Source organism: Macrobrachium nipponense, chromosome 15 (assembly GCF_015104395.2).
Source record: "Macrobrachium nipponense isolate FS-2020 chromosome 15, ASM1510439v2, whole genome shotgun sequence".
Lineage (NCBI taxonomy): Eukaryota > Metazoa > Arthropoda > Malacostraca > Decapoda > Palaemonidae > Macrobrachium > Macrobrachium nipponense.
The window spans coordinates 72,106,199-72,127,451 of NC_087208.1; the positions used below are offsets into that span (position 1 = coordinate 72,106,199).

At 36.2% G+C, this 21,253-nt stretch overlaps 1 protein-coding gene across 1 annotated transcript; it reads right to left on the bottom strand.

Moving 5' to 3' along the window:
* Positions 1-1,085: 1,085 nt before the first annotated feature.
* LOC135195048 (uncharacterized) lies at positions 1,086-20,472 on the bottom strand. Its single transcript, XM_064221381.1, has 3 exons — positions 20,284-20,472; positions 19,050-19,233; positions 1,086-2,606 (listed from the first exon to the last, which is right to left on the bottom strand). Exon 3 carries the CDS (start codon positions 2,341-2,343, stop codon positions 1,192-1,194), a length of 1,152 nt encoding a protein of 383 aa, XP_064077451.1. The 5' UTR covers positions 2,344-2,606; positions 19,050-19,233; positions 20,284-20,472; the 3' UTR covers positions 1,086-1,191.
* Positions 20,473-21,253: the final 781 nt, after the last annotated feature.

Sequence of the window (21,253 nt, forward strand, 5' to 3'; positions counted from 1 at the left end):
GGAGGTTAGTTCTGTCTTCCATCAGGGTGAATTAACCCTGATGGAAGACAGAACTAACCTCCTAGAGAAGCAAGGAAGAAAAGCAGAGAAGAACAGTCAGCTAACTAACCATGCTTATTTCTCCTGCTATTCCTCAGGTCAAGTTTCAGATCAGGGGGATTTACTCGTCGTGGCCTTTTTTTTTATATATAATAACAGAACTTATGCTTTGCCGCTGTTCTTTCTACCAGTAAACGCTTCCAGTGTAAGAGTTTGATCAGTGTTTGGATGGGTAACTACCTATGAATGCTTGACGCTGTTGGCTTATAGTCTCTTTAGACTGTTCGCTGGGGAACTGGCTTGGTCTAGTGATCTCGTACTAAAACTCATTCTTTGAAAAATTGAAAAAGACATTAGGAGTCTAGTGTGAGTGGCAGTGGGTTACAGTGATGCAGCATTCTGCTCTCTGATTTCATCCTCCTCTTTCCATGGACGCTGAAGTATGACTGCCACAGCCCCATCTCCTCCTCCAGATCCCTCCATTTTATCCATTCTTTTTGGCGCCTTTCTCCTTAGCTGTCCAGCTTCTCTAATTTAAATCTGTCATTTAAGGACCAGCCCTTTGATTGAGCTCTAAGAGAATCTTTTTGTGGAATTAATAATGACGGTGTAGTTAATATGATTATTCTGTGCAGAACTGGACCTGATAATGATCTCAAACTTTTATATATTGTTACTGTTTTCAGCCGAACTCAATGTTGCACAGTGGTTTCATTGTGACAATAACTATACTGTAGTGCATTTTTCTCATGCAATTTTGCTTTGTCACGCTACTTTTATTAGCTCTCTCTCTCTCTCTCTCTCTCTCTCTCTCTCTCTCTCTGGTATATTCAGCTTTGTAAATTAAGCGTCAAGTGAAACAATTCTTAGTGTTTACCTGAACAGTTTTGCAAGTTTGTGATTGACAAGGATAAAAGGTTACAGGCATTTGCAACAAATGGCAGATGATCATAACGAGAGGTGAGAAGTCAGCAGGGTACGAAAAATGCTGTAGAACATACTTTACTTTAATTGACTTGTTGAAGGATGCAGTGAAACAAAGTACATAATCTTCTTCAAGATTAGATTTATTAGCTCTTTATATTAAGTTGATTCAAGATTGATCGCAACTCTCGCTTAGTCAGTTCCTTATTAAGTACATTGCGTTATAAATTACGTAATTCCTTGTGGTTCCTGACCCTCCAGAGAATGTTCCTGCAACTGCTGCAGAAGGCGATGAAGTAGATCGATTGGAATGATTCGCCGCGCCTCGTTTAGCATCTCTGGGTCGTTGCATTCCGCTAACTGCAGAAACGCAGACTGTATGTAATTCAGTTTTCCACAGATATCTTGATAAGAGCCGTCAAGTGAAGGGATGCACTCCACACCAGGTATTCCACCGTTGTAACTCATTCTCGTCTTATTCTTGAATTCCATCTTATCCATCGTTTCGCGGGCGCCGTCGCAGACCAGCTTCACTCCTTCCACCAGCATCCTCTTTGCGTTTTCGAACTCGTAATTGGGCGAGTGGACGAATGCACTCGCCTGTGGAAGGAACTCTCCAATTGAGTTACTAGAATGGTGAACTCCTTTTAGAGTCTTGAGGAGGTGGACTGGGAAGTGGTGACCAGTGACCGGGCAGATGATGGGTGGCTGCATGTGAGTTGCCATTTGGTGATAGAAGTACTGTAGTTTCTCTACTTCCAGGGGTTCTTGGCTGCTGTAGCATGCGAAAGGGCTCGTTTCATTCCATGAAGGACTTGGGCTCTCATGATTTGGATAGAAATGGATGTCTGAATTTTGATAAGAATGAACATTATGTGGACTGTGACAAGGAAGCATTTCTTTGTGCTCATTTTCCCTCAAAGGTCCTCTCTCTGCTCTGTGGGAATGGTGAGTTGGTCTGACTATGGAGTCAGCATGGACCTCTTGCAATGGCAATTCAGTTCTTTTCTTTGGATACTTTTGCTTCACCTCATAGTATTGTTCAGCAACAATTGCATTACTGGAATGGCTTTGACTTGCATCATAATTGGACTTCATATCTCGGATGAGATCGTTATGGCATGCCCTGAATAGATCTTCTTCTCCTTCTTCTTCTTCTTCGTCCTTATAAGGTTGGACAGGACAAACCATAACTTCGGATGGTTTGTAGAGCAAAATCGGGTCGCTTGACCTTCTTTGAATTCTGAGTATTGGTGTATTGTTATCTCCCTGTTTGGTACTACTAGTATGGGTATTATCGTTTTCTAGAGAATCATTTACTGGATTTTCGTGTCTGCCACTTGTGGCATAATGCTTGATTTTGAATTGGTGGAGCGCCATTTATTCTTCGTTACTCTTTCATTGATTGCTGGGTTTTATGATATTTTTTGTTTTTAACGTAGCTATGGCTGAGAATGTTACATCTATGGACAATGCTTATGACATGGATTCCAGTTCAGTAATAATTTATGACACATGAGTTTTATACTTTTCCTGAAGGCTGTACTATGATGTGTTGATGATCATCTGCAGCCGAAATTTTCCCAGTACAGGTTATACTGTTGAGGTCTCTCAATCATTGGCTCATCTTGCTGTACCATTATCTGTCGAAAGAAGAATACATGAAATATTTACTCAGTTAAGTAGTTGATTTTGTAAACTATATTGTGATATATCACTAAAGACCAAAACGTTTCACTATGTTGTTTAGTTAAAATAGTCTGTCAGAAACTTTTTAGTCGTTTGAATGGCTGATATAATTGTACATTTAAAAAAGGAACGGTTATATAATATAAATATATAACTAAGTGGTATTTACCTATATAACATGAGATGCCCGACATGTTGTATTGCCATAGACAGTGTGAAATACTCTAATTGAACATAATACGTTTAATCATCATTATAGATGTTCTTGCTGTTTTATTGTTTGTGTCATCTGTTTACTATACTAATCCAATTGATATCGTGTGTGTTAAATTACTCGCTTAATGATACAGCTGTCCAACGATACAGGTAGTATTGACAACTATACAGGTAGTATAGACAAATGCCGTCAGTCAGAGACGCTTTTAGTTTTAAAGAATGAAAACGATGGTCCTTTAAATAACAATGACATCTGTTTCCTGTTCTTTTCATATTATATTTAAAATTGGATGAGCTGTCGGCCAGTAGGTTGTCAAGACATGGCAATTAGTGTTTCAAACTTGTTAGCTAGGGCTATGGTTTTGAAAGCAACCATTTTGGATCAGTAAGGTAGATTGTTGCTGTCAAGTTTTGGAACTCATTTTAGCTTCTGTTTTCTTCAATAAATATTATATCAGTTTAGTTGTTATCACTAGTGGCTCCTTTTCATTCTCTCGTATTTTCCAAGTATGTCCTTTGAGTGTATGTTTTCATGTGTATGTTTGCAGTAAAATATAAACAGAACACTTCACTTGTTTGATGACGGGGGTAAGTTGTTGATTGCCTAAGCTGTAATAAGTCGTCAACTTCATTTTTTTACTGTTTTGCGCTTACGGAGTATAGTAAGTTTTTAGCAAGTATTTGTCTTCATAATATTTCTGGGACAATTCCAACTTTGGCCGTTTTATATGCTAATTTCTATGGATGTTGTATTTAGAAAACGGTACTCTCTCTCTCTCTCTCTCTCTCGGTCTCGTTCTCTCGTCTCTCTCTCTCTCTCTCTCTTCTCTCTCTCGCTCTCTCTCTCTCTCTCTCTCTCTCTCTCTCTCTCTCTCTCCATGTATTTTGTATGATTAAATTGAAGATTTTGTCTTGTTAAAAAAGTAGTAATGCGAAACTTGTAACAGATGTTATAAGTAGAATCAGGAATGGGTCACGGAGTAAATGTTCATGAGGAAGCAGTTTTATCCTGGTTTGTGACATATATAACTATATTATAGATATTAGATAGATAAATATATAGTTATATCTAATTATTATATAGATTAAATATAGATACATTATATCTAAGAGTATTTAATAAGACTAATAGATCATAAATTTCAATTTACATTTATTAATTAATTAATACTATAATATATTTATTTATTAATAAATTATATATATATATACATATATATGCATACAGGTAATAATATTAAATAATATAATGTATACATATATATCTATAACTATATATAGATAGATAGAATATATATATATATGTATTAATATATAGATATATAGATATATCTATAACATATATATATATATATATAGTTAATATACTATACCATAATATAACCTATATAATTTTACATAATCTAGACTATAGCATATATATATGTGTATGCATATATATAGATATTTAGATTATATACTATATATATATATATATATATATATATATATATACATCATATATATATATATATATATATATATATATATATATATATATATATATATATATATGCACGTGATTTTTATAACCACAGATATTAACATCAATATTTCTTAGTATCCAATTCAGTACGACACGGGAACAACTTCCACTCAAAGGGTATTACATTAAGAAATGAGTCAGCCCTCGCAAGGACCCGAACGTACACAGACATTTGGTTCTTTCTTGAAAAGCGAGTGGTCAGAGTCAACTGTTTATCGTTGTTGCTGCGCTAAAGGACAGGATTTGTAATCTAACCGAGACTGCGTCGTGTTAGATTTCTTCCAATAGTGATCAGACCATTGTCACTGAGAGCCATGACTTGCTGATTATAGCCTTGATTCTGGACCTTTACTGTAGTGCGTCGTTACATACAACACAGTATCACAACAGCGTTATCAGCCGTAACGGAAGGGAGGGAGAACAGAAAAAAAGTGTACCGGTACTTGGGTTATGTGATACTGTCACTTGGTAACAAGGAATTTCTAATGAATGAACCCTAGTCTATGATCTTTTTATTGCATCTATAGTTTTAAAGATTTTAGAATAGGTATTTTTACGTATTTATAGCCTCACGTAAACTCACACATTATATAGACATTTGTATATATGTATATGTGTATATAAATACACACACACCACACACACACACACACACATATATATATATATATATATATATATATATATATATATATATATATATATATATATATAGATATATATATATATATATATATATATATATATATATATATATATATATATATAATACATAATACATTCACAAACATTGAGCTACAAATGTCGTTTAATATCCAAATCGCTCTACCTCCGCATTACCACAGAAGGGGAATTTTAATGATAAACGGTTTGGTGATATTGTCAAGGTAGAGTGAATTGGGTATCAAACGACATTTGTAGCTCAATATATATATACTATATGAGTGAGTGTGTGTGTGTGTGTTCATGTGTATTCTCTACTCCTAAAAACTATCTTGTAACAAGAGAGGAACATGGGACAACACTTGTTGTCATGGTCATCTTTTTTATTGCACAGTCGTGGATGGAACTTCGTTTCTAGAACATAAAATTGTATTTGTTCGTCTGTTTCTTAAGTGCTTGAATCAACTTGGTTTTATATGGTTGCTATTCATTACTTTCGAAATCCATCTAGACGTTTATAAAGTTACTCACCACCATTAAAAAAAAAAAAGTTCTTCTTTGCCTTCTAAAAAAACCAACTGCCTAATATAAAAATAGTAATAGAAAAAGTTGAGTTAAGAGATTTGTGAAATACAGATTAAGATTGAAAGTTTCTGGTTAAACCGAGTGTGGCCACGCATTTCTCGGTGTCTTTTTCATTTATTCCATCCAGGTGGTTCCTTATCGTCATGTGCCTTGGATCTGAGGCGCTGTTAAGGTGCGTCCACACGGTCGAACAATGTCCGACGGACAAACATTGTTACCAGTTAACAATTGCCTGCCGGTCTTTGCCTTGTGAGCAGAGTAAAAACAGTGGTATACAACCTCATCTGGTATCACTGTTTGTTGCCAGATCTACTTCTATCGTTTCAGCGCTTATGACGTCATCCTGCTTCGACTATATGGTGACAGTGTTTGTCCGTCGGACATTGTTCGACCGTGTAGACACACCCTTACTCTTGATGTCCGCCTCATTGTGTTAATTCTTGACATTTTCATGTCCGATTGATTGGGTGACTTCTGTAGCGATGCTTACACAGCAACCCGCTTGCACTTGAAAAGTTAAAGCTTTACAGTGACCCTTTGGCCCCAGCTTCATTGAATCCATCCCCACACCTCACTCTTCAACTTATTCAGAATAGCCCGACTCATGAGTGTGGAGAAACGTGACTGTGGTAAACCGACGTTGGACGTTAGAATGATAATTACATTCCATGAATGCCATGACGCAGCAGTCTTCGTATCCCATGGGAAGTACGATTTGGGTTCAAGGACGGCGGTAAAGGCTGGCTGGGGCTCTGTGATTTCCTCTTGGAGGGGACGCAAGTGCTAAATATTTGCTCATTCACTGTTTTTTCACCTGAAGTAAAATATTATATATATATGTATATATAGATATATATATATATATATATATATATATATATATATATATATATATAATGTCTATATATATATATATATATATATGTATATATATATATATATATATATATATATATGTATATATATATATATATATATATATATATATATATATATATGTATATATATATATATATATATATATATATATATATATATATATTGTGTTGTATGTAGCCCACTGAAATTTGGAAAAGATTAGTTTTTATTTAAGCTTTTGGAGAGTACATTCTCTCCCTCTTTCAGAAAGAGAAATAAAAGTAAAAAAAAACTGAAACTAATGGTCGAGGTAAAAGTAATAACATATAAGTATACAGTTATATCAATATAACTGCCCTACGGTGGTTTGCCAATCTTGTTTAAAACTTATAGTTACACTAACTGCATGCTTCGTCATAATTGCATTACAGAAAAGGTCCAGTGTGAAATTACTCTCATATATATTCACAGTTTCAACATTATGGATTAAAATAGATTCTAAATGTTTTCTTTGTCAGTGTTATTAACATATTTTATGTTTTTCATTTTGTGCAGGTTAACAATATGATTTGTACTTTGTCTGTGTCGAAAGAGGTCATTGTTTTCATCGCCTTTCCTTAATGGGTCCCGATGTTGTCTTTGCCTTCTGTCAAAAGCAATCGTTTTACCTATATATGTTATTACACACTTGGCAGGGAATTTCGTAAATTCATCCTTGTTTTTTGTCTACATTCTTAATATTATTTGTTAGGCACTTTTGAATAGTGTTTGTATTCTTATACACAGGAACAATGCTGCAAAATTTAAAATATTCCTTTAAAAGTTCAGTTTTCTTTGGTTTGTGGTAAGACTAAAACGCGTTATTATTACCTAGGAAGCTCCTTTTCTCCCTTGCCATATAATATATACTACGTACCTTAAAATGTGTCCTTTGAATAGTATTTGTATTGTAACCAAGTGCAGTGAAAACATTTTTTTATATGATTCATTTCAGTCTAAAAATTCAATATCACAAAAAATTGTACGCTCTCAAGAATATATTAGAAATAACACCTATTTTCACATCATTTGAATGGAAAGAAAAAGAATGGCTGCATGGGTCAGTGTTCTATAAACTGCATATTTAATCATATTTTCTTCTGAACGACAAAATAAAGCGTCTAAGAAAGGTAAACTGTTATTATTCCCATTTTCTACTTTAAATTTGATGCACTGGTGTAAATTATTCAGCTGAGTAAATAAATCTTCAGTATTAATAAATTCTGAAATCAAATCAAAAATATCGTCTACATAGTGAAACCAAATAATTGGAAAGCTTAAATAAAAACTAATCATTTCCAAATTTTAGTGGGCTTCCTACAACACCCACACACATATATATGTATGTTATATATATATATAATATATATATATATATATTATATATATATATATATTATATATATATATATATATATATATATATATATATATATATATATATATATATATATATATAGAGAGAGAGAGAGAGAGAAGAGAGAGAGAGAGAGAGAGAGAGAGATTTACTGTATACCTGGATGCTTTGTTCCATGTACATATATGCAAATGGGACTTACTCTTTCTCATGGGCAATGCTCAGTAAAGAGTAATTAAGTCGTATCTATTTTTGACAACCATTTTGTAATTACCTTTGTCTTAGGTTTAGGGAGAAAGATTTTTGCAGTAAATGACAAAGATTATTGCAGTGAAGCTCCATTTATTCATCCTTATATTGGCAGCTGTTTTGGTCATGGATAAGTTTCCAAAGAAATGTGAATAATAACGAAGTTACAAGACCAGTTCCTTTGACCCCAATTAGGGTTCTGAAATCCTGCAGCAGACTCCTTCACCTGAAAGGCACCTGAATATTTATCTTTGCTTCAGCAATCACCTGCTACCAATAGTTGTTCTGATGAATAACTTCAGTATTCCTGATAGGTCAAGATCTTCAAGAAAATGGTGTTACATATCCTTGTTTGTAGCAAGGGTCTTGCCCTTATGGTTGTTACTGTGCCTTAACACAAGGGGAGGGTTGCCAAGTTCATACAAGAGGTTAGTTGTCGGCACCTAAGTTGTGGAAGGCCATCTCCCACTGTACGACTAAGAAAGCTGTTTATGCATCATGGAGTGCATGATGAAGACACATCACCTCACTAGAAATACCAAGAATTTAACTTTCTACGCCAAAGAAGGCTATTAGACAGACAACAGGCAGGAAATATTGCTGTCTGGGAAATCACTACATATAGAATAACACCAAAAGCGCTCAAATGAGAGAGTATTGCTGAAAATCTTCAGTCGCTCATACTTGATAGGTGAATAATATCATCATCTCTTTGATCCCAATGAATCTAGGAACAGTAGGGCTTACAAGATTAAATTTCTGGCAGAGTTGCAAACCGCTCAGTTTTAGAAACAAGAGGCACACGATGTATGTACTATCTTTTATACTACTACAGCAAGTGTGTGGATATTGCCGATTAATTTTGTTATTTCATGTATCTAGAATGTGTATGTTGTACATTGTATATTCATATTCCATGTACATGGCCTTGAGCTGAAATGAAATTTATTATTGTTATTATTAATATCATTATACTGAAAGTCTCCTTTAGAGGACCTTATCAGAGACAGCGATGTTACCCCCCAAGAGGATAACTATGTATGGCTATTGCTCATTGAAGCAGTGGGCATCACGCTGTACCAACCTGTGTTTGATAATCAGTTGTCCTTAGACTGTTGTCTCAGCTGAAGGGAGATCTACCACAGCCCTACAGGACTTTCAGTGAAGCCAAAGGAGATGGTATTATAAAGCATCGTGGCATATCACTCAGATCTGTTTCCAGTCGTATTTTCTCATTCATTTTTAGTTATGTTCTTTATTTAGATTTTGTTGCACAGTTCCAATGCCGTTATATAAGCATTGTAGTTAATATTGGGAAAATTGTCTGTTACAGGTGAAACAGCTGTCAATGTTGGAAAGAAAACCTAATGAAGAGTTTATGTGCACTTGATGTTGAATGAGGTATCAGGAGTAAATGGAAAAGAGTCACAGTGGGGCTTGAGAGCCAATGGAGTGAGTGCTTTTATAGCAGATGGTACGTCAGGGAATCTGGATGTTGAAGAAAGATGTTATGCTTGCAACAACTGTACACTCAGAGCAATGTTAATAGCTAAAATGTTGGACATTTTGTGTTTTAGAGTGTTCTGGTTTCAGAATTTTCATCCATTAGCTTTATGTTTATTTCTTATGTCCTTTTCTTTGACCGTATTTAAAAACTTACATATTTTTAATAATTGTATAATGTTATGGGCATAGGATGTTTTTAATAATTCTATAATGTTATCGTCGTTGAACTTTTACCTGTCTAGAGGGGACAGATGTATCAGCTTGCGAGTAACAGACAAACTAAAGTTGTGGTTGGCTCTTACTAAGATGAAAAGAGTTGATATATTATAGCACATTCAGCAAGGAAGTTATTCCGTCAAAGTGCTTCTTTTTCCAACCTAATTTTCAACCAATCTGTTGGGCTCATTTTGATCCATTTCCAGCCACTTCTAACTCTGCTGCAAGTTTTTACACATGGAATTTGGGATGAGTTGTCAAGGCCCTCATAGATTGCTTTGAGAGAGTATATGCCAGCTACATTTACCTTTTATGAGTGGTTACCCATCCTTGGACTGAGAAGAATGATTTTCCCACAATTTGTGATTAATACTTTAATAGGTATGTTGTATTTCATGTATGTATGACAATTAATTATTTATTCTAATCTTTATGAAATTTCACAATTTTTATATGTACGTATGTACATACATACTTACACACGCACACACACACACACACATACATATATATATATATATATATATATATATATATATATATATATATATATATATATATATATATTTATATATATATGTGTGTGTGTGTATATATATATTATATATATATATATATATATATATATATATATATATATATATATACATACATATATATATATATATATATATATATATATATATATATGAATAACTTGATCACGAAGTATATAAAACGTGATGCTATGTACAAAAAAAGGTCGTGGCAAAAACCTTTATATATATATATATATATATATATAATATATATATATATATATATATATATATAGATATATAATATATATATATATATATAGATATATATATATATATATATATATATATATATATATATATATATATATAATATATAGATATATATCTATATATATATATATATATATATATATATAAATATATATATATATATATATATATATTATATCATATATATCTATATATATATATATGTATATATACATATATATATATATATATATATATTTATATTATATATATATATATTATATATATATATCTATATATATATAGATATATATATATATCTTATATCAGATATATATATATCTATATATAATATCATATATATATATATATCATATATATATCTATATATAGTATATATATATATATATATATATATATATATATATATATATATATATATATATATATATATATATATCATATATAGGATATTATATATATATATATATATATATATATATATAAGATATAGATATATATATAGATATATATTATATATATATATATCTATATATATATATAGTATATAATATTATATATATATATATATATATATATTTGTGGATACTCAGTAGGACTGTCGCTGACTTAAACTCTTTGGGTTGCAAGCTCAATAAGCTCAATGTCCAGTGAATGTATTGATAGGTTTCATTGGTAAAACGACTTACCATTCATGTAAGTTAGAACCGTGTATTAGGAGGGGTATAGATCTACCTATGTAGTCATCAGCTTAGGTGGAGAGAGGCATTGTATGACAATACAATACAATGACCTGTCCCTTGGTTCTGCCACTTATAAGTGACCTATAAGTTTTTAAACCATACTCTCACATGAAATCATATAGTAGTATAAAAAGAATGAAAAGAAAATGCTGTATGTGTAACAAACGAACTTTAAGAATTTCAGAAGTATGCAAAACTTTTGGGTCACAGACAATGGTTAGAAATGGTATAGTGCTGCTGGCATACTCAGTCCATTGAGTATGATAATTGTGTTACCATTACTCAGTCTGCTAGGTACTGATAACCCATTACTACTTATACTGAAGTTTGCTGCATGAAGCCCTCTACGTACACTCAGCATCTCTCTGATATCTGGCCCTGGGACCTACTTAGTAGTTTGAAATTGAAATTTTGAGATAATGGAACACCTAATTTAGACAACAATATGGTAAATGTCAAATTGTAGGGTCTATGTATGTTAGAAATATTGCATTATGTTTCCTCATATTTTGAAGACTGGATCGAGATCCTTCACCCTTCAGTTATAGATCTGGAAAGTAGTAAGCGAGGTAGTGATTTCTACAATCCGGAAGTGAATGGTACAAAGAAATTACCAAACCTGTTAGCTTCTGATTTAGAAGAATTGGTCATGCGCATATTATTATTATTACTATTATTATTATTATTATTATTATTATTATTATTATTATTATTATTATTATTATTATTATTATTATTATTATTATTATTATTATTATCAAGATGAACCCTGTAAATATGGAACAAGCCCACAGGGCCCGTTGACTTCAAATTCAAGCTTTCAAAGTACATGGTGCTCATCAGGAAGTAAGAGAAGGTAAATGAAATACAGGAGAAGAAATCTCACTTATTAAAAAGAAAAAATTAATGAATAGACAAACATTTATTAAAATGCAAGAATAGCATTAGGGGAGTGATGCATTACATCTTCGCTTGAACTTTTGAAGTTCCAAGTGAACAACTTCCTCAGTCCAACGGTGTGAGGAAGAAGGACGTCTAGAGCTGAGAAGTTCGACTACGAGAAACATTTATTCCATATTGGTGCTGCTGTTCAGCGAATCTGGTCGTTCTCAGTAGGACAAGGGGATCAGGGATCAATGTGAATAGGAAAGATCCCTAATAGAATACAACTTATGCAGACATCCACACTGGAGAAAGTATTCTAGTACAGGAAGCACAAATGACCTGCAACATGTCGCATTGATTTTATCACTGTCATAGATATGTAAGACCTCATGAACAATACCCAACTTTCATGTGGCTACTTGCTGAAACTTTCATCAGATGTTTCTCAAAAGTAAGATATGAGTGAAAAGTTACACCTAGAATAGTTCAAGCTTCAGACTCATTCAGCAAAGTTCCATCCACCTGAGGGGGAGGAATGGGTGTAAAATACTGGAACAGTTGCTTAGAGCAACGAACACACTTTCAGGGACACGTTTGTTGATTTGCAGTACACATCTACGGGCCCAGAGCCTAAGGTTAGGGGGAGGTCCACCTCACAACAGGGACTGCAGAACACCTTTTCATCCTGAGATATTTCTTGGTAGGAGCATAGACGAAATAAATGAAGCAATGCTCTAATAATATCGTCTTATTAGGCTGAGCTAACTATAACCTTCTGGTTCGTCATATGTGTGTATTAGTGCCCCTTTTAATGGATATGGTGCCAGAGGTTGCACTTAGTGTTGGAGGGTTGGAGACTTCTTAAAGGGTATCACTAGAAGCTCATAGATACCATCATATTAATTCTCACATGAAGTATTAAGTTTTCAATGCCAGATCCACTGGTGAGTGGATGCTGCCTAAGCAGAGCATACAATAGAAGGAGGTGCCTAAGGAGGACAATGAAGGAAGGAATGAATTATAAAGAAGAGGGTATGTAAAGTACAAAATAAGAACAGCCACAAAAGAGGAAGAAGAAGGAAGCGGAAGTAGCAGAATTGGGCACTCTCCTCTGAAGGGAAAAGGGCTAGAATTTGCTAAAAGGAATATGGCACTGTGCCAGGGCACTGGTGTGGAGAGAGCCTATGGGCTTCTCCAAGGCTGCTGGAATCCTCAGCGTCCTCTACTTCTCTTCCTTCAACTTCTCTGAGGTTGGTTGGACGACTCCTTGGGGGAGACTCAAAAGAGGTAAGTCCGTAGAAGGTGCCGTAACAGCATCAGCCTCGACTGCTGTGACAGTCGGAACAACGGCAGTCGCCCCGTGCCTAGCTCTGCTTGACTCAGTCCCTGACGTTCTTTGGCCAACCAGGGGTTGATAGAGTCCTTGTGCTCAGACTGGTTAACTGCCAACGAAGGGGAAGAGGAGGAGGTGGTTACAGGCTCCCAATTTAGAGTGACCAGGTCTGAAGTGGTTTGCAAGGCTGCTCCACTGGTGGAGCTTATGCTATGGTCAGGTATGTCTTGGTGAGTTCCAGGTTGAATTGGCCCTTCCACAGCTTCCAGCGTCAGTAGCGGAGTCGAGGCGGCTGTGGCGGAGAAGTAGACTTTACAGGGAGCTTAGAGAGGAAGACTCAAGCCTTACCGTGGTACTGGCACCAAGGCCGTTCTTGGCAGAGTAGGAGGATTCAAATTCGGCTCAATGCACATAAGGGGCGGAGCAGGGCACAGCCTGATGCCTTTAAGTGGTGCTAGCTGTGCAAGGGCATTCCAGGTGGACTATGGAAGTTGTCTGAAGCGAGGTAAGGGCAGGAACCCTGGGATGGTGCAAAATTAAGTGGCATAATTTCTTGGCCTAACAAGGCATCATAATAGCTGCAAATGTATGTAGCCTCTGCATATTTTTGAATGGTGAGGCTGTGTGATCCTCAACCAGATGGTGGGAAGTAACATTTTAATAGCCATTAGATTATGCCTCTCAATCCTCACTCTGGGAGGAACGTTATCTTCCATAATTATTGATAGCTGTGCACCAGAGTCATTGAATGCTCGGACCTGGTGTCCAGAATAGCGACCTCTGGGAGGTACAACAAATATGGGGCCCTGAGCTGGGGGGCTTAGAGTTGACGGGTCTGTCACCACTATGGCAATGGCAGGAGCAGCTACCCTTTTGGGGCAATGACCCCATGAAGAGGTGCGCCCATGTACTTTGCATGAGTCACAAAAGCTCCTGCTATAGTCAGACTTTGGTCGGTTGTTCTGCTGCCAATGGCCGTTACTCTTGTTATTTTGGTGATGTCCATTCTGTGGGGGAGTGGGAGTCGACTGAGGAGGATATGGTTTAGTGATGCATTGCTCAGAAGAATGTCCAGGTTTATTACAATGCCCATGCACGTGCTTACGTGGCTGATTATTTTGATGCTGTGTTATTTGGAAGTTGACCAGAGGGTGAGCGAAAGGGTGGATTTTCTTGTTCAAGGAACTTTGTAGTGGGTGGTGGGTGTCCCAAACATCCGCCCACTTACAGCACTCTGTGATCATCCTTGGATTTTTGTCTACCAAGTAAGTGGCAAGTTCAGGTGGGGCATATGATAAGAAATCCTCCAACTAGAAAAGTTTGAGGATCTCGTCTGCAGAAACAGCGTTGAATGCCCTTGTCCACCTCTGGAGGGTGGGCGTTTGCTTTGCCACCCATTCCGACCATGTCTGCCCGGATTCCTTCAGCATGCTCCTCCATTTTTGTTGCCACCTGTCGGGGGTGATTTCGAAGGCTTTGGCAATGGCCTCCCTTATGCAAGCGAGATCTCCTTGCTCGTGAGCGGGAAGGGCTTGAAAAGCGATAGTTCCCTTGTCTTCAAGTATTTCCCCAAGATGAGGGCTATTTTGGCTGGAGGAGGTTGGGAATTCTCTATGACCCTTTCTAACGTGGTTTAGCCAGGTCTCCAGCTTGGATTCATTCCACGGTCGGATTAGGTTGCCTTTGCTACTGAGGGTGGAGTGTTATGGCATGGACAAAAGAGTTGGTCATAGCCAGTTGGTGAGCCTTTTCTGCTGCTTCCCTTCTCTCTTGGAATTCTCTTTCTTTCTCCCTATTCTTTCCTTCTCCTTTTCTTCTCGTTCATTCTCCCTTTCTATTCTTTCTCCTTTTTAGTCTTTCTCATTCCTTTTCTTCTCTTTCCTTCTCCCCTTTCAGTTCTTTCTCTTTCTAGCCTGACCTTTTCCCTCTCTTTGGCTACCCAAGTAGCTAATTCTTGGCCCTTTAGACCCGCTGCCTTCCCTGCTTCAGTAAAATCCTTAATTTCCTCTAATGCAGGATTGTTCGCCATTTTGGAGGAATGGGTGACGTGAGGGCAAGAACAGGAAACTCTTGAGGGGTAACACAGGCACTAAGCCCTGGAAATAGCATTCCTAGGACAGAATAACAATAATTCTCTGCAAGTGAAGAGGCGGAATTATTTGAGCCGACCCGTGCTGAAAGTCACAGATTTACATGATCTGGAATGGATTACCCAAATAGAATTAGATTGTCACAAAGGACATAATATGGGCAGGAATACTGCATGAATGGTTCCACAGAACAGCAGTCACGGACTGTAAATATTCTCTGCAAAGGCGTAAAATAGTGGTCACGTGAACAATCAGCCAATGGACTGTAATGGGCACGCATATACAAATACATCAAAATTACTTGCCACGCAGGTGTAAAACTTGGGCCTCGCAGGCAACCAAATATAACAGCAGCCAGCAGGTTGTAATGGAATGCTCTTATAACAATGCGGCATATTTATGAGTCACTTGGGTGTAAAGTATGGCCTTGCAGATGATCAAATGTAAGAGCAGTCAAACAGACTGAATGGGTAATAGGCAATTAACAGACAGCAGTGAGATGCACATATACAAATACAGCAAACTTATTCATCACAAGGGTGAGGAAAAATAATGCCAGCCTCATGGACTATAAAAGAAATAAACTTGTCACCTAGTAATGTGAAGTGCATGTTAGATGCGGTGGATTTAAAACATCAATCAGTCCAGCAGACTGTAATATAGGGTGTAGCTGGAAAAATTATCAAGCAGTCGGTCAGACTAAAAAATTTTACTAAACCAGTCAACAGACTGTAATGGACTTTGTAAAGGCGAGTTATATGAAAATATGGCGTTACAGAGATTATTTTCTCACTCGTTTCCCAGTATAAACATTATATGAATTACCTAGCGGGTCCCGTAACAATATACAATTGATGGCCGACGCACTTCCATTTCTGTTTTTAGCTTCTTTGTTGTGGGGTGGCCAGACGATCAGTCATGTGAGCGAGCAGCGAGGTGGCGGACCAAAACACAGCTGTTCTGTGAGTGTGTACGTGCGTACGTTTTCCCTCAACCTCACTTGGTAAAATGCTAGTTTGCTTTAAATGAATTCACGCACTTTACCATAAAAATAAAAATATTTCCCCTTATTTAGTGGCTTACACAAAAAATATTTCCCCTTATTTAGTGGCTTACACAAGATTATTTTTTCTTTTCGAAGTTACCCAGTTGTGTTAAACAACTCTTCTTATGAAAAAAATATACATGAATGAATGAATGAATGAATGGATGAAAGTGATCGGGGATTTCCTGCCTATTTACCTTCTCAGATTATCTTCCATGTCGTTGCCTGCCTTTGACTTGCTCTGGACATTGACGGCGCAAGATTTCTTATTTGCTTGCTACAGTAAGACAACTCAGAGTGGTCACACCTAACTAATGCAATTCCTTGTGGCACAAGTTTCGTTAGCGATTTCTTTCTTTTGCAGAAGGAACCTGGCACTGATCCTTGTTAATTATAGCTTTTTTCTTAGCTACCTTGCTTCATGCATAGCACAGAATACTATTGGTTAGTGATCAAAACTTCTCTCTCTTGTAGCTAAATTTGGCATGCACGCAATTCTAAGTTTCCTATTTCTAGCTAAACAAAGGTTGCAATCACAATTGGTTTTCCCTAACAATAAATACCTAAACTTGAAAAAGATGCCCTTACCTTGCTATGGAGTTTCTCTTCCATCCTTTTGCTCTAATGGGATTATGGTGCTAGCATTTTAGGTTCGTTTTTCTCTCATGAAAACACTTTAACATTAATATTTGTTGAGAAAATTCTGGTAAAATGTCGCCAATGATCTAAATTAGGCTCTAAAGGCTCCAGCAACGGAGTTTTACTTTTGACTACGACCAAATAAGAGTTAAGGGAAAAAATTGTAAGGAAACTCCAAGGGTTAAACATACAGGGGATGTATATACACCTTAACGTTACCCTACTACTTCAAGGAGCCAGCAAGGACGCTAACCTCACAACAGGGATTGCAGAACACCTTTTCACCCTGAGATATTGTTTCATAGGAGCGTAGACAAAGGAAAGGACTTCTTTAACAGCATCAGGTATGGGGTCCCAGGCTTGCGTAATGATGTTTATTAGCATCTAATCCATAGTTTTTGAGATTGCTGGGATGGAAGAGACACTCATGGTGCCCTTCAAGTCCAAGTTCAGCCCCAATAGGAATATGGGTGAGAAGTGGTGAAATATGAAATGTTAAAAATGCTTGGCCAATGTAACTGAAGCACTTATCTTAACAGGAGAGAGAGAGAGAGAGAGCGAGAGAGAGACAGACAGACAGACAGACAGACAGAGAGATGGGGTTTTTGAGGAGAGAGAGTTTATCAGTAACTATTCCGAGTTTTCTCAGGCAGCACAGGGTTGTTCAGCTAGTATAAAATAAATATATATACATATATATATATATATATATAATATATATATATATATATATATATATATATATATATAAAGCCCCATATAATATTCCATATAGAAATTGCCAAAAGATCTATGTATTTGCCAGACAGGGAAACAATATGAGGAAAAGGACTTTTGTGAGTAGGGAATCAATCACTAAGAAAGCGATAGACCTGCATCCTAGAGGAGGAAAGGTTTATAAATAAACTGTCCGAAGCCGTAGCATGAAAGGAATTTCACTTATAAAGTTTTTTTTAGTAAATTTAGAGAAACAGTCCGTTAACAGTGTAATCCTCGAAGGATTACAAATTTATGCAGAATAAACATGCAAAGAGGTAACCTAATACTTTGCTGTTTGCTTTGAACTGGGAGGCCGTGTCTTAGGAAGCATTAATATTCTTTTTCTCTTCCGAAATGTCCTAAGAAATTGGAATAGACAAATTGGATTAAAATGAAGGTGTCTTTCGGAATACGGAAAGAGGGAAGGAATCGTGGGTTTGTTTTTAGAAGTAGGAAGAAACGAGCAATTATTGCACGGGAGTTGTCTGTCTGTGAACAGCACAGCCCTGACGGGAGTGTAGTGTAGTAAGTACGTAAATCTTTACAACTCTAGGAGAGGAACGGAAACAAGAAAGTTTTCGTTTTTCCTTTAAGAAATAATTTAGAACTGATAGCATCTTATTGTTAATGTATTGCGCTTTAATTTATTAGATCAATACGGTAGGCAGTGGCTAGTTTTCTGATGGGTAGCCTCTTAAGAAAGACTAACAGCCATATTGTACCTTGAATGCAAGTTCAAACGCGGCATTGTTATTTATTGTTATTTCCACAACTTTCTTCTTTCCACTTTTAATTTTCATACATGGGCATTCTGTTCTATGGAACCTTCCTTCGTTTGCTGTGCAGGTGCGTGGTCTTCGATCCTTATGAGTACAATACCAATAGCAACAAAACTTACCTTTTAGACAAAGAAGAGCAGCGACGATCTCTTGGATACAATCGGTCTTAATGGCTTGGTGATGATATCTTCTTCTAAATGAGTAATATTGCTACTTTTGTTTTTGTCCTTATTTTACGTCAGTGATTTTGTTTTGTTTTAGTGCTATCGTTCCCTTGGTGTCTTCCTTAGCTGCAAGCGCCTCCTGCAAAGTGAGAAAAAGAATAATAATAACCTCCAGTTAGCTGGTAGATGAAATTTTGACTGCAGAAATGACTGATGCATTGGTGAATATGGAAAGGGGGTTGTTTCTTACTATGCAGTGATTGTTTTCAGTTTATATAAGCAGGTCGTGACTGCTGCGAAATTAAAATCAGCATTGTTTATTGAAATTGCCTGTTTCATTTTATCTGCGTATTCACTAATAAATAATGCTAAATTCCGAAATGATTATAATTATTCTTCTCTTTCGCGGTTGCGTGCAATTTTCTAATGCAAAGACATTACCGAAGAGAATTGGCGGTTACTGTGCGGTTAATTTGTCAGACGATCTTTACATGCACTCGAGTAAGCCGTACCTCTCGTCGTAGGATCAGTTGTTATAGTTAACATTAACACAAACCCAAGTTAAATAATAGTCACTTTGATGAGTTAATCTTCGGCGAATTTCACTGCAGCTCTGTACACCGTGAGAACATTTCTTGGTACGAGTAATGCAGCCTCCGAATTAGGTTTGGTCGTTTTAGATTAATTGGCTGCCGGAAACTCCTAATACCTCAAACTCATAGACTTTTTTCCTTCAATTTTCTTCTAACATTCTCTGCTGATATAATTATGTAAACACCAAAGCCTAACTTAATTGATCGAGTTTCTGATATAAGTGGGCTTTATTTGGGATGGACACATTTTATTAATTAATAAAACAGATTGAAAAGAATTTTATGTCTAATGATTTTTGGTTGTCACATTTGGCTCAAAGCTAGTAAGATAAGAATCTGGTGCATATAGATTTATCAAATTTTATCCAGATTACTAGATAAGAAATGTTGACACGAGAATTTCTTGGTTATATCATTTCATGTTGTATTTAGATCTTTTTCATTAACATTTCGTGAAGTAATCCCATTTTATCCGAATGCAATTAGATGCAATTCAGATTTTCCCAAGCTGGTTTAAGGCCAGCTTAATCTAAGACCTACAAAAGAATGGAAAACGGATTAAAGTATATTCAATCACATTTTCTTGATGGATTTACCTGAGAAGGTCGAATCGTCTGGCGCAAACACAAAATACACTAGATTGGTAATAAAGTCTATATACTCTTTACAGTTGAGCGATTCACTAGTGAGAGTAACAGCTTTGCTATTGAGGCTGAAGCCGAAAGCCTTAATGGAGCCACTGACAGAATGGCACTCTGTCACCCGGCGGCCTAAGAGTTGCCAAGTAGTCGTGGCTTGATGTCACCCTGGGGAAGGGGGGGTGGGATAAGGTTGCCAAGTAGTCACTTTTGGTTACATCTCTGTTCTGTCCTTTAGAAGCATAAGGGTATTATTATTATGCACCAGGGTGACCACTTATTTTGCATGATGTCTCCTTCGTGCATACTTGCTAAAGATGCGGTCAGTGTGAAAGGTTTGTAAATTGCATGAAATATTGTTGAGTAACGATGAGTAACGACGAGTTGAGTTAGTATTTTCTTATGGGCATTGTGGTGAACATTCGGTCTCTTATCTCGATATAGATTTGAACTGCTTGTCATGTTGTCACAACTGAAGTAACATTCGATGACAGATATCGCTTGATAGGAGAGAGAGAGAGAGAGAGAGAGAGAGAGAGAGAGAGAGAGAGAAGGGAAAGTTGAATCATGCAACACATACGGGATTTTTTGTCGTATGAAGTTTATAGATAGAGAGATAGCGAGAGAAGGTTCTAAGTCCGACACATTTTTATTGTTCAGGAGAAAGATGGAGATAGATTTGGTTATGCGAGACCATACTGGTTCCACACATTGCAATTAGTAGAAATATTGAGTCAAGTTGTGACATTGATGGTTGGGTTGGAATAGTTTTGGGAATTGCATTAGCAATGAACAATCAGAGGGCAAGGTAAAGGCAGCTTTGTCGTGATGTCAGTTGGTGTGAGTTTGTTCTTGGAGATGTTTCAGCATAAGTAATATGAAAAATTATTATTGGAAGTTTTAAGTGTTGGTGTGTTATTTTTCTTTC

What these genes read in the sequence shown, in the direction of transcription:
- LOC135195048 (XM_064221381.1), bottom strand. Translation starts at nt 2,343, where the DNA reads ATGGCGCTCCACCAATTCAAAATCAAGCATTATGCCACAAGTGGCAGA.